At 48.1% G+C, this 15000-nt stretch overlaps 1 protein-coding gene across 1 annotated transcript in view; it reads right to left on the reverse strand.

Annotated features, from left to right (window-relative positions):
* Window positions 1-15000, reverse strand: part of frem2b (FRAS1 related extracellular matrix 2b) — a gene marked incomplete at its 5' end in the record, with an annotated part of 77497 nt that overhangs the window by 31310 nt on the left and 31187 nt on the right. Inside the window, 4 exons of the mRNA XM_080844637.1 lie at window positions 215-466; window positions 947-1072; window positions 5871-6101; window positions 10306-10452. Of these exons, the coding sequence (XP_080700763.1) occupies window positions 215-466; window positions 947-1072; window positions 5871-6101; window positions 10306-10452 (756 nt within the window). The remainder of the gene's footprint in view (window positions 1-214; window positions 467-946; window positions 1073-5870; window positions 6102-10305; window positions 10453-15000) is intronic.

The raw sequence follows: 15000 nt of genomic DNA on the forward strand, positions 1-15000 counted from the left end.
AGGTTCTTGGACTAGTTGAGTTAAAGCTAGTGTCAGCTGCTTGGCAGGAAGTAGATGCTGTGGTCACACACCGACCACCTGTGGCCCACCCTGCTCTGTGTCGACACGGAGGACAGTCAGGCATGTGATACTATTAGCCGGGAAAAATCGTAAACAAGGTCAAAAGTCTCAAGAGGTCAAAGGTGAAGCCATGGGGGGGCACCAGAGGCCTTACCGTCGTCCATGTCGGGTAGGATGGTGACCCTGGTGGAGGGGAATTCCGGGCCCAAGCGGCCGCCCATGGGCATGCTGAGGGACACGTTGAAGCTCTCCTCGGGCTCGTAGAGCGAGTCGTCGATGACGACCACGCGGCACGGCTTCTCCGTCTCGTCCTTGTCGAAGCGCACCATGCCGGAGTGCTCCTCCGGCCGCGAGATGTAGTCCGAATAGGAGAGCACGCTGGTGGGCACCGTCCCCGTGGCCGTGGCTAAAAACACCAGGAAACACACAAAGACAGGCACAAGCTGTCACCGGATATTGGTCTCATATAATTGGTGATGTGGTAATGTTATGGTCTTTAAACACCAGTGAGCTCTCAATCTTTGAAGAGGATGTGTATGTAGACCATAAAGGTGGAAATACATAAACATGACAAGAATGGCATTATATAATTACAAATGATGCTCTAATGGCGATAAAATTTAACAGCCATTCTGGTGGGGCAGGTGAAGAGATAAAACACTGTATACGACCCTCTACCAACACATACACTGACATCACATTAACTGAAACACATACACACACAGGCTCATGCATGCACACACACACACACTCTCCACATTAACTGAAACACACACATATGCACACACACACACACTCACACCACATTAACTAAAACACCCACGCACACATACATACACACACACACACCATGTTAACTGAAACACACGCACACACACACACACACCTTGTTGGGTAAAGCAGAGGACCATGAGTTCCTGGCTGACGTCTCCACTACGCCTGACGGGGATGAGCAGCTCTCCGATGTCCTCCTCTATAGAGTAGGTGGCCGAGGGGATGAACACTGTGGACTCTGCAGGAGAGAGGGATTAACAGAGAGAACAATAAACCATCACATGCCTTCACCCACAGAGAGGGAAAGCTACTGCAGCTTCAGGGGAGAAGGTTTGGTGGTGATGGAGAGAGCTTTGAGTTCCCCAAGACAAATCGGTATACGGGGAAAAAAACGCAGGACAGAAATCTACACACAGATACACAGACATAATGTTTCTGAGATATAATATCTGTCTTCTATTTGTCAAATACTGTTGAATTATGCATAATGCTTTATTTCTGAAAGTTGTTCACCTTCTGTGTTTTCAAAAATGTTTTGGAAGGCGCCTTGCCTCACCTAAGCATCTGCCAAATCCCACAAACTTAAACATAAACATCTTCTGAGAGGATGTTGGACATTTCATCCTAGACATTTAAGGAGTATGTGAGAGATAGTGCATTAAAATGGCTGTGATTTTCTATAAGAAAAAAAAAAAAAACAGAACGCCACTAAGCCAAAGACGGAGAGCAAGAAGAAGAACAGTATGTACATCCTGACAGTGGACACGGAGGGACCAATAAGGATCAAGGCCTTCAGATGCGTCTCCACCTCCCTCACCACCTCCCTCACCACCTCCCTCACCACCACCACCACCACCCCCTCTCCCTATGCCTGTTGTTGAGCATGCATAACCTTTGATCAAACTATCCGCCTGTGCCCGGCTTATCGGGGTGCACTCAGCCTTGCGCCGGCGGACTGATAACCCACATCAGAGCTCGCCGAGAAACAACGCCACCGACGCGATGGCGGGGTGCAGTGTGGCACGGTGCAGTGTGGAGGGAGGTTGGGAGGGAGGGAGAAAGGATAGAAGAAGGAAATGGAGGGGAAGGACTGCCGGTGAGATGCCTGTGTGTCGTGGGTGATAGCCAAATGCCCACAGGCCTAGGGTGAGCTTCGCTAAAGACACGTTTAATCCTCTGTTTGGACTGTGAGTCACGTCAAACAGAAGAGAGAGAGAGAGAGAGGAAGAGAGGCCGAAGACAAGAATAATTCAGAGGTGTAAGCCCCCAACCACCACTTCTGTTGATCACCCATCTCACACACGTAACACAAAGAGGTGTGTGGAAAATTGTGTTTAAAATGTTTTACTTTTATTTTGGTAACCTCCCCTACTCACTCTCTTCCTCTCATCCGCACATTTTCCCATTTCACCTCCCTTTTTTAACTCCCCTCATCTTCATTTCACCTCATCTTCCTCTCTTATCCTCTCCTTTATATCTCTCCTATCTATTCCCTCTATCTCCCTCTCTCTCTCTCCCTCTCTCTCTGTCTCTCTCTAGGTGGACATGACCACACTAAGAACGTAAACAGAGAGCTTAGGTTCTCTTCTCCCCATTCTTCCTGTCTCCTCCTCACACCTCCCCTCCCTTCTCCTCCTCCTCCTCTGCTCCCTTCTCCCTTTTCCCCATGGTTCCTGTTCTCCTCTCCTCTCCTCTCCTCTCCTCTCCTCTCCTCTAGTCTCCTCTCCTCTCCTCTCCTTTATATCTCTCCTATCTATTCCCTCTATCTCCCTCTCTCTCTCTCTCCCTCTCTCTCTGTCTCTCTCTAGGTGGACATGACCACACTAAGGAAGTAAACAGAGAGCTTAGGTTCTCTTCTCCCCATTCTTCCTGTCTCCTCCTCACACCTCCCCTCCCTTCTCCTCCTCCTCCTCTGCTCTCTTCTCCCTTTTCCCCATGGTTCCTGTTCTCCTCTCCTCTCCTCTCCTCTCCTCTCCTCTCCTCTCCTCTCCTCTCCTCTAGTCTCCTCTCCTCTCCTCTCCTCTCCTGACTGCGGAGCAGAGCGTCCAGGAGCTCAGCACCGGCAGGTACTCTCCTGATCCCTCCCGAGTCCTGCAGGGAGCTCTGCACTCTCTCACTCTCATGCCACTTTGACTCTCTGACACATAAATGAGGTGTCGGCCTCCCAGCACAAGCCTTACACACCATGCTGCTTTAGACACACACATATACATGCGTGCGCACACACACACACACACACACACACACATACAGTAGACACACACACACACACCATCCCACTCTTGGCTCCCAGCCCTCAGCTAAGCCCCTGAGGGGGTCCCTCAGCACCAATTATGGACTGAGAGACGAGGAGGACAACAGCTAAGGACTTACAGAGGCTAACTGTCATCTTAATGGCACTGCCGTGGGTTACCATCCATTTCCCTCTGCCACCCTACCTCATTGCACTGTCTACTCTTGCGAGACCCAAAACACTGAGTGCTGTATATTCATGCAGTATACAGCGTCTACTATATGGCCCATATGCACTCATGTGTAGAGTGCAATGGTCTTCCTCTCTCTCTCCTGACTTCTATTCACCCCTTTTCTCCCTCCTCTCACTCGTTATTTTTTTCTCTCTTTCCTGTATTCCTTCTTCCAATTCCTTTGAACCCCGTTTGTAAGTGTGTGTGTGTAAGGGTGGATATTGGTGTGTAAGACACCTTATTTGTGTGCGTGCGTGTGTGTGTGTGTGTGTGTGTGTGTGTGTGTGTGTGTGTGTGTGTGTGTGTTTCTATGTGTGTAAAACTGTAACTGTCTTTTATAGCGAAGAGGAATTTGCATTTACTAAGGTATTTTTCTGACAGCTAAAATGTACTTGCTTGCCTACTTAATGAATAAATGCTACACCTCAGCAAACCTTGGTCTGTGTGTGTTAAGCTAACTTGTCAGTAAGACATGCTTTCATGTTGCATCAGAGAGACTGTGCTTCTTGATTTGTCCCCCTAAGGTATCTACTTCAGAAAAATATATAAAGTGACACAAATCCTGCCTGTTCATATGGTGATGCAATTATTCTGAAAATAGCCAGACTTAATTGAGCGTCTTAAAAATGCACAATTATGATTTTTAACAACCTGTTTCCTCAGGAGTTATCCTGGGTGCTTCAAAGACTAGATTCACACTCCCATCACATCTCAGATGTGTTTATATATATATACTCTGAGTGATGTGTAAATGAGAACATTTTCAGAATGCCAAACTTGTTTCTGTGTTACTGGAGTTTATATAACAGTTCGATCCGGTCAAACTATTTATTCATTGCATTGCATTGCATGAGACTCCACACCGCTAGTAATCACTCCGTGGCAGGCAGTTTTTTATGAACATTTCCGGGGTGAGGAAAGGGAACCGATGGAGTAGGGGGAATGTACAAATGAATATGTAACATAAAAACAGGTGAGTGTGCAATTTAATGTACACTTGTACCTAAACAGCCTCTCTGACTCATCTTGGCTGCAGAGGGACAATATTTGCTTAGCGTTGCTAGGTCCAAATTCGGTTGGAACTATTTTTGGAGACTGGAGTGGAGAAGAAATAATAAAAATCGAAATATATTCACATCTGGTGTCATCAAACTCAATTAGTTGGCAGTAGAACTGTTATATAAAAGCAATTTGACATTTTATCTTTGTGGGGTTGCCAGTCGAGTGCCACAGGGACATCCTTTGCCAACCCCAATCTCACTCGTGTCATATCGTTTAAATAACATGCACTTATTATTTAAATCTGAACATTACTGTGAAAATTGCTCTCGATCCAGCTAGATTCATCAGTTGCATACCACATCACCACCAATATAACAGCTTCTGTGCTATCTACCGAACACTATATAGGATCTCATACATCTATATAGGATCTCATACTGTCACATTGGTGATTGCCTTTGGCACTAAGTTCGTAAAATAAAATCATGCATCGAGTGATTAGAAACAATGAAATGAATGGAATCGCAGAAGGAAGGCAGCAGCACATGCATTCATACTGTCAAACAGGCAAGAAACAGACAAGAAACAAACACAAAGAGAAACTGAGAGAAAAGAGGCACTATCATCCATCCACACAGGCATACATACATACTGTACAAACATACATACGCATGGAGAGGGGCAGAAAGACAAACAAGCTGACATCCTGTACAGACAGACATCCAGACAGAGAGACAGACAGATAGCATGTGCTGCTCTTGAGGTCCCGCAGGCACTTGGCTGCTGGTGGAGCCACAGCGATGTGTGTCTCTCCAGCCCTGTGTGTTGTGACTGATGAGGATTTCATGCTATGATTAAGATGCAGTCCAGTGTGCAGGCCATGCAGGGGCTGGAGCTGTAGCTGAGGGTCTGTGGGAGCCAGACTCAGACTAACCCCACTAACAAGCCCTTATGGGGGGGAGGAGGGGGCTCACACGCAGCCAGGCTGGAACACTGGTGGCCAATTCGGACTTGTTTTTGTGTGGACAGACGCTCCATACTTTACACTTGCTGGCTGGGCTTGGTTGTCAGAGCACGGACTGCGCTAATGGCTAAGGAGCTACACATGGAGATTAATGCTGCCCTGTCCAAACTGGGTGCATGTTTGTTAATGTTTCCCTGTCCAAACTGGGTGCATGTTTGTTAAAGTTGCCCTGTCCAAACTGGGTGCAGTGTTTGTTTGTAAATAAAATATTAGCACCAACCCACAGGGCCCCTTCCAGTTCAAGCACAACTATAAAATATTACTGACCATAAAAACCTGTGGAAAACCAATGCAGTAATTCCCTTCCACGCACGCAGTGGCCAATGACTTCAGATGTACTGTAGCACTATTAACGATAGTCTCCCCCATATGATAATACCCACTAAGGAGTAGAAATGGTTCAATGCTTCTCAAAATGTATATGTTTATTTTTTTACCTGAATTTTACCATTTAATGGGACTCAACATACGATGCAATGCCTTCAGGACCTGCCATTTTGAGGAATTATGTGAGGAAGGCTGTTTAATAGGGTGCAGGTGCTCACCATCTCCTGGGTCGACGATCTCCACGGTGGCCACCTCAGGGAACTCCAGAGCCCCCATGACTGGCTCGGACAGAACAATCTGGAAGGTCTCCGACAGCTCATACTCATTGTCACTTAGGATGCGCACCTTCCAGGTAGCGGTGGTCTGCCCTGGATTAAACTGCACCTGCTTCTGGGACTTGCCCCGGAAGTCCTTGTCCTTCTCCGCTGTGCCGTCCTTGGTGCCGATGCCTGTAGAGAGAGAAGAGAAGAGAAGAGAGGAGAGGAGAAAGGAGGAAAAGACAATTCAAGAAGGGAAGCGGGAGGAAAAAAAACTAAATTGGAAATATTTGTATCTCCTTCCCACAGACAGTTTGGTAGGAAGTGCTGAGGAAGTGTGATTTTAAACGATTTAAGATGATGGTACTTCCTGGCCCGTGGGTAGAGGATAGAGGTTGAGGCTTCACTAGACACTAATATTTCTCTGTTTGTTTTTAACAAGCCTTTTTAAACATCAGCCCACATTATACCATTTACCATTGGGTTATTACTGATGAACTTGCTAATTATTCGGACGGGCAAATCCACATCAAGCAAAGTGTATTTTCAAATATAAATGAGGGCTGTTCTTCTCCGAGCATCCTCCGCGGCCAGAGATGCAAACTCTGGAGTTTAGTGGTAAAAAAACATGTGATGCAACCGCGCTGCAATGACACCCCTGATTCACTCCCCCTTGCCGGAGGAGAGGCCTTGGCTCCCATTAGACAGAGACGAGGACGATGAGTCGACGTGCCCCGACAGCTAAAGATATTTGCTTTACTGTCAGTCAACAGGCGTCTGAGGGCGGTGGCACCGGATCGGCTCTGCCCTGAGAGAAGGAAGAGGAGGAGCCACCTAAACGTGTTTGGATGCCCGCCGGCATTTATGATAAAGAGGGGCGTGTTGCACTCACACTTTTTTGGCGGGGGATGGGGGGTGGGGGTGGTACCTGTTTGGGAGCAGGAAGAGAGATTGCACCAGCATGGAAGCAACACACACACACACACACACACACACACACACACACACACACACACACACACACACACACACACACACACACACACACACACACACACATACACACACGTAGAGCACACATAGCAGGAGGGCACTAGTAAATAAAACATTGCTGCCTGCCTCTTGGCAGTCACATGGGTCAGTTGTGGGGAAAAAACAAAATGAAGATGAATAAACAGGCAGGACTGAAATAAGCAGAGAGGGAGGTGGAGGAGTCGACTCTGCTGCAGAGAACACGGGGAGCAGGCCTGGTTACGGAACTACTTTTGGAACTTCTCCCTGCATACAGTAGGGGGCTGAGATGGAGTGAAAGAAGAATTGGATTTGAGAGAAAAGAGAGATGGATAAAACAGAGGGAAAAAGAAGAGGAAGAAGAGGAGGAGGAGGAGGAGGACATGATCCGAAAACTTCTTTCTTTGAAGCAAATGAAGGACAAAGCAGGGGAGCTTTGACATGGGGAACAGAACAGAGGTAAAAACTGTGGAAGTGAAAAAAAAAAATCCCCATTACCACCCCCCGCGCACACACACATACGCACGCCAGCCAAACCGAATCAAATGGAATGAGCTCAATGGCGCTCCAAACCCCGCGCCTTCAAAGGGCGTATGTCGGGCGGAGGCCCGGGCCCCGGCGTTCAATCCCCGTCTCCTTCTCAGTGGGGTGGAGCCTCTCCCTGCCTCCCACCCTCCTCTCCTCCAGCTGGTACCTGCCGCGCACACAATATACACCACTAAAAAGAAAATAAAAAATGCTTCTATCTTTCAATTCTTTTTCTTTTCTCTTTTTTTCCCCCAATCTTTTTTATTAAGTTCAGCCGTGGCTCTCTCATCAGCATTCCAGCAGAGTGTGGGACAGGGTAAAATGTCCTCGCGCTCGGCGGGGGAGGCTCCAGCTTTAACGTCCTTCCAAGTCTCTTATCAAAAGAGCGTTGGCTAGCGATGGCGCTGATTCCAGATAGCCGGCCCTGCCCAGCTTGGGTCCCGGCACTGCCCAGCCGGCTGTGCACAAGCGTCTGTCTGTGTGAGATGTGGGGGTCGCAATCAAGCTCTCTCTCTCTCTCTGTCTCTCTCTCTGTCTCTCCCTCCCTCTCTCTCTCTCTCTCTGTCTCTCTCTCTGTCTCTCCCTCCCTCTCTCTCTCTCTCTGTCTCTCTCTCCCTCCCTCCCTCTCTCTCTCTCTCTCTCTCTCTCTCTCTGAGGTTACCTTGCCAACAGGAGGGCTCCAGCAGAATGGAGCCGTCTGATCCCATACAGAAGTTTAGTCTGGCCCTGATCTGGCCCTAATCTGGCTCTGATCTGGCTCTCTCTCAATGTCAGGGTCAACTGCTGTCTGGGAGCCTGATTCTCTCTCTCCTTCACAAGTCATATTGGAGGTCACGCCTGGCTGCTCAGGGAGTAAAAGCGGTGGGAGGGTTGGGGATGGGAAGAGTCTCCACCACACGTACAGCCTTCGCTTCACTCTCACAGGACCCGCAAGCAGCATATTTGGTTTTATTAGATCCAAACTATTTTGTGGAGAGAATGCATAATAACAGCATGAGAGGGCTCCGTGTGAAAGTGAAAAAGAAGTGAAAGTCCTCTCTATGGCAGAGGTGGTGTAGACACACACACTCTGAAATTCACGTCTGCATTAAACCCATCCAGGGAAGTGACACACACACACACAGTGAAGTGAGGTTACACACTAACCCGGAGCAGTGAGCTGCCTTTGGCGGTGCCCGGGGAGCAGTGATAGGGGTTAGGTGCCTTGCTCAAGGGCACTTCAGCCGTGGATGTGGGCATGGGAGAGCAGTGGTCTACCACTTCCCCTGCCCACATTTTTCCTACTGGTCGGGGATCAAACCGGCCACCCTACGGTTTCCGACCTGAAACCCTAACCAGTAGGCCACGGCCATGGTGTGTTGTGTAGAGTACTGTTCTGATGTTTAAGGTCAATCCAGCAACATGCTTTGATATCAATGCAGTGGACTGCAATTGGCAATACTGGATGAAATTCTCTTAGAGTGCCAAGATGCTATCAGAATCAATGGAGAACTAAACAGCGGTCTTTAAAGACGACTTATTTATTTATGACTTATTTTATTCAGATTCTGCATGAATATCTCAGCTAACGCAGCCATAGAAGCATCAAGGTATAAACATTGTGTACTGCAGTGTAAGGTCTTACTGGCGAGGACCTGTTTCAGGCGGTGAAAAAAATACCCCTGTCAAATCCAATATACATTCAGCACGGCCCTGAGAGTTACCTCCTGAAGTTAAAACACTAAAGGAACACTCAATAAATAAGCAGCTTTAATGCACTTAACATGTAGTACATAGACTGCAGAAAACAGAGGGTCCGTGCAGCCCACCCTTCCTCTACCCGTCCTTTGAAGTTTGACCCTGAGTTCTCCGAGGCAGAAGCTCCTCTAGAGAGAGCTGGCCCTGAGTCAGCCTCTCTTTGACGACGTGCGGGAGGCTTCAGTGTGTTACTACCTGCGCTCAGATGTGCAATTATGCAAAGAGGACGAGGTGCGAGGAACAAATTATCGAAAACAGCGTCAGGAATAACACTGCATTCGTACGACGAATATAAATGCGTTTCGGATAAATGTATTTCAGAGCGAGCGCTGAAGATCCTCGGCTGCTCTGCTCTTTGCCTGGAGACAGTCGGGCAGCTAGATCCAGACACTTGGCACTCTGAACTTTGTTCTCCCCCCGAAGTGAAGAGACAGATAAGCCTTATATCAGACTTGAGCATAAACGTAGACAGTACAATTCTAGACGCAGAATAAGTATGTAGGACACAGCCTACGGGTGTATCGGTGTGTGTTGGTGTGTGTGTGTATTTGGCTAAGTGTGGGTGGACCTGCACTCTTAAAACCCTTCCCAAGTGAAAAAAGACACCACAAGACACAAAGAGGAAGTGCCTGATGCCAAGGCATGGCCAGAACCATGAGCCATGAGGCTCTTGTTTATATTGGCATGGAAGCGCGCCATGAGAAAGGAGAAACCTCCTCATGCTAAACGCAACTCAGGGTCAAGATGTCCCGGGAATAAAACTCATCATCATCCCTGAATGACTTCCCACATGGCATAAACCAAACAATATTTACAAACATTCAGATATACGTCCTCCCCAGAGTTAGAAACATTAAAACCAGTTATTTTTGTTCAAGTTGTAAATTAATGCAAATACTTGCAAAGCCTGCACCAGCCAAGCTGACACATCAAATTCTCCATGTGGGTGTTTGTTAAGTTTAGCATATCTACGGTTTCAGATTGCGGAATGGCATTAAATGTCTAATATGTTGTGATTATACTTGTGATTGTGTTTGCTTATGACTGTGTAATGTAATCTATCCTTGCCCTTGTGGCAGGATTGGTGATGAGAGCTGTGAAGTCTGATAGTTCCACTCACTGACGAAGGAGGTCTCTCCCAGGTAGCCCCTCCGCTTCAGGACCACCTCCAGGGCCTTGGACTCCTCATCCACCACGTAGTGCTCCTTCTCCAGGGAGATCCAGGCCCAGTTGAGCCGAAACTGCTGGTTCTTCAGCTTATTTCCCCCTGCGAACGCACACAGACACAGCATGGTACTCTAATTAGACCGGGCGAGTTGTAAGAGCCAGGTCACACACATAGACACATTAGCTTGGAAAAACACACACACACACACACACACACACACACACACACACACACACACACACACACACACACACACACACACACACACACACACACACACACACACACACACACACACACACACACACAAACACACACACACACAAGTGGCTCTCTTATTTTCTCATAGAAAATTAATCCAGTGGAGCACATCACATTTAAACCGTCAAAGTAACTAGATCTTTGCAACACAAATGTGGTCTCATTACTTAAGTTCAGCATGGTTAATAAACAAATATTTCCTCCTGGTGACAACCAAACGACCAAAGGATTATTTAATGAACCAACCCCCCATTTCCTACTTAAAACAAAAATGAAATGTTTTTATCTTAAACTACTCAAACCAATGTGAAACCTGGGGGCAGCAGTAACCGCGGCTGTGTGGGTGAGCAGTTTTGACAGGTCAAGTACAAATCTCCAACATTAAAATTCCTCTGAAAAAATGCAATAAAGTGAGTGAGAATTTCATGAGGGAAAATATACAAATATCTCTCTGTACTACTCTGGGAAATGAGAGATAGAGAGAGTGCACTGAGCTCAACTGACACCAAATCTGCCACGGTGCCCCACTAATGTGCATGTAAATGTCTCTCTGGTGGCTCACCTGTGTTTATACCCACTCATTCCTGGGTGCTGCTCGCCGTGAAGCATCAGACAGAAGTACTGAGGCAGCAGAAAGGGGGAGACTTTGAGGTATAATTGCCTCTGTTCTAATTGCCATGGAGGGAAACAGGCTGACTGCCTTCCTATCTACATTAAAGCACTTTTACCACGTCTCTGTTTGAAGGGAGATTCAAAGGCAGGAACGCTCTGTTCCTGCAGGGCACCAGTGCCAGCTATGGTCACACCACAGACAGAGCCACACACAGACATCAAACACACACACACACACACACATCTTGAAATCAAAAAATGGACACAAACACACACAGAGAGCAGGTATGAACATGCGCAAACTAATTTCACTACTCATGCATACACAACAAGCATGAACACGCACATACCACACGCACACACACACACACACACACACACACACACACACACACACACACACACACACACACCTCAGACATTGAGCTTTTCTGGGCAAAGTGCTGCTGAGGAGTGAAAAGAAACAACTCTGGTGGTGTAAATGAGTTCTTAAATGAGCAGTGTTATGAAGAATGGCAGTCAGCACGCCTGAAGAGGCCACACTCACAGCTGTAAGGCCCTGAATAAGAGGGAAAGATCCAGGTGACTGACCCTTTGAGCACTCCAAGTGTGTGTGTGTGTGTGTGTGTATGTGTGTGTGTATATGTGTGTGTGTATATGGGTGGGTGGTGAAAAAGGAAACCACTGGGGAGGGTCTGTTCCCATTGTCTGGGGGTCTCGGGGTGCTGCGTTTGTTAGCGTTTGTCACAACTCCTGTCCTCCCCCTCTCCTTTCCTTTCCTCCCCTCCTCTGCCTCCCATCCCCCTCTCCGCTCCTCCTCTCCTCTTCTCCTCTTTCTCTCTCTCTCTCTCTCTCTCTCTCTCTCTCTCTCTCCAGTTGTCACGCTCTGTAAATCTGTCATGTCCTCGCCAACCTGCCCTTTCCCTTTCATGAACAGGTCACGCATGCACATCCGGTATGCTTAATTGTGTGTGAGCTTATTTATGTGCCTGTGTGTGTGTGTGTGTGTGTGTGAACCCATGTGTATGTGTGTGAATGAGTATACATGTAAATGTGTATGTGTGTGTGTGTGTGTGTGTGTGTGTGTGTGTGTGTGTGTGTGTGGTTGTATGCATGTGTGGGTCTGGTGTGTGTATGTGTGTGCGTGTGTGTGCGTGTGCGTGTACGTGTGCGTGCGTGTGCATGTGTGCGTGCGAGTGCGTGTGCGTGTGCGTGTGCGTGTGCGTGTGCGTGTGTGTGTGTCTGTCTGTGTGTGGGTGTGTGTGTGTTTGTGTGCCTGTGTGTGCGTGGGTGTGTGAGGCCCCTTTGAGACACCTGTTCCACGCTGTTTCATGCAGGCTGACTGTCACCGCCAGCATTGCATATTTCCTTAACTGAGAATTGAATGGGACAATAATACACGCGACACCTGTGGTTGGTGGGACAATGCATCCTGCTGCATAATAGGACCCATATGACAAGAGGAAGTGGAGTGATGGAGGGGAAGGGCACCTCGATTACAATCAAAGTGGTGCCAAACAATAGCACAACAAACCGCTCAGATCATCGATGGGTATACAAGCTGAGAGAGGGAATAAGAAGAAAGAAAAGTAAAGTGCATCATTATTCACAAACCAGACGAACGGCGGAACTGGCGCTTGCTGACAAAATTGCTCTCTTCTCCGGCGACAAAGGGGGAGATTGAAGATGACGGCTGACGTAAATCCGAGGCGATGCCGAGCCTCGTCGGCTTGCCTGCCGCGTTTGATGCGTTTCTCGCTCATAATGGGCTTTGTCAACAAGGTTTTGATGAAAGGGAATAGAGAAGGCAGGTTTTTTTCTCCCGAGCGCTTTTCCGTGGATCTGGGCCTCTTAGAGAGGAGAGGAGAAAGAGAGGAGAGGAGAGAAGAGGAGAAGAGAGGAGTGGCACGATACAGGAAGGCCTCTGCCGTCAGAAGATGTAATCTTCATCTCAGCAAGAGCAAGAGCAAGAGCCAAGGCACAGACCTAATTACAATGCCAGAAAAGAGAATCATCACCGGATCGGGCACTGGAGCAGCTGGCACTAAGGGGCCTTAGAAGAGGGATGTGTCCAGTTGCACGTTAGCCGCACAGAAATCCGTTCTGTGTTCAGTCAAGAGAAGGTCATCAGACCAAATTCTCCCTTGTTTAAGTAGGCACAGAGTACAAGAAAACTGTTCTGTGTTCAGCGAAGAGAAAGCCATCAGGCCAAATCCTCCCGTTTTTTAATAAGGCACATAGTACACGAAACCTGGTGAAACGGAAGGATGTCTTTTTTGCTCTCCCTGTCCCTCTCTCTCTCTCTCTTTCTTCTTCCCTCAATCTGTTTCTTCTTTCTTCCACTGGTCTGTTCCGCTTGGCTCCCACGAACAAACGGCGCTGTGTGTGTGTGTGTGTGTGTGTGTGTGTGTGTGTGTGTGTGTGCGAGGGAGGATGGGGGAGCGGGGTAAAGGCGCATGGCACAGGTACACACACGCGGGGTGTGTGTGATCTCTCAAACGTGAAGGCCGCAACTCCGGAGCCCAGCAAACGACATACCCGGTGTCTAATCTCTTTAAACCAAAAGTCACTCACACACACACACACCCACACACACACACACACACACTGGGTCTGCATTCCTGAAGACACTCCTTGTCAGTCTGTAAAACATTGACATAAAACACCCCTCCACACGTGCACACATAAGTTAGATGTCTGTCCCTGATCCTTTGTTTAAAGTGATGGGACGGTATTCGGACGTGTGTGTGTGTGTGTGTGTGTGTGTGCAGCAGGAAGGAAGCCGGTGAGCAGTAATCTGTGCCGTGCCATTTTAATAACAATGTTGATGTTCCACCGGTACAACATCAAGGGCAGGGATAGACTGGGCTTCAGAGCCGCACCAAGTGCTCTTTAATCAAACACGCACAGGGCATTCCAGCTCCTTTTATAGGTACTTATAAGCCCCGGAACCTTCTCCGTGCCCACCTAACTATCATTGTGAACATCAGGTTGCGTCAAACATGTCGTTGATTTTTCATTAGATACGTTAAACACACTTGGGACGGTGCGGTGCTCCTGCGGTGTGTTTCTTCTCCAGTCATGATGAGTGTGATGCTAATAGCGTTTATTTTAAAGAGAGTGAGAGCGGGGGTGGTGAGGGAGGGAGGGAGGGAGTGGGAGACGTGCAGGGACCCCCCTGGCAGAGTAAGCAGGCCATCTGCAGCCCCGGTGCCACCGCTGAACTAGCGAACGGCGTCCGTGCGTATCAAGAATGCGGCCTCGGCCTGACATGCGGGAGCCTCTTAATCTCTTAGTTCAAGTCCTGAGGGCAGTGCAACACTGAAAACAAAAAACCAACACCCCACACACCCCCACACACCCCACCCATCCCCCAACCACCCCCACACACCCCACCCACCCACCGCACTCCAACCCCTGCTCCTCCCAGTGCTCCTGAGTAATATCTTACTCTTTTACTCTACCTTTTTTTTCTTTCTTTTCATTCCCCTACGCACACACTGATAAGTTGGGTGGCTGGGGCGAACGAGTCCACTTCAAAGGAAAACTCCAAAGAAAACAGAGGAGTTAATCTTCAACAGGAGTTCAAGTTGCTGAGCGAGGACTCAGCTCACACTGACGGCATGTAATGTATTTTCTAGGGTCATTCATCAACATACTTCAGACATGGACTACAGCACTGAGTCCACTAGGTTCCCAGAGTGCTGTGGTTAAGGCTATACGTTGAAGCCACAAAGAGGAAATAAACCCATAAATGCATAAAGCCAAGAATTT

The sequence above is a fragment of the Sprattus sprattus genome, assembly GCF_963457725.1.
Source record: "Sprattus sprattus genome assembly, chromosome: 9".
NCBI lineage: Eukaryota > Metazoa > Chordata > Actinopteri > Clupeiformes > Clupeidae > Sprattus > Sprattus sprattus.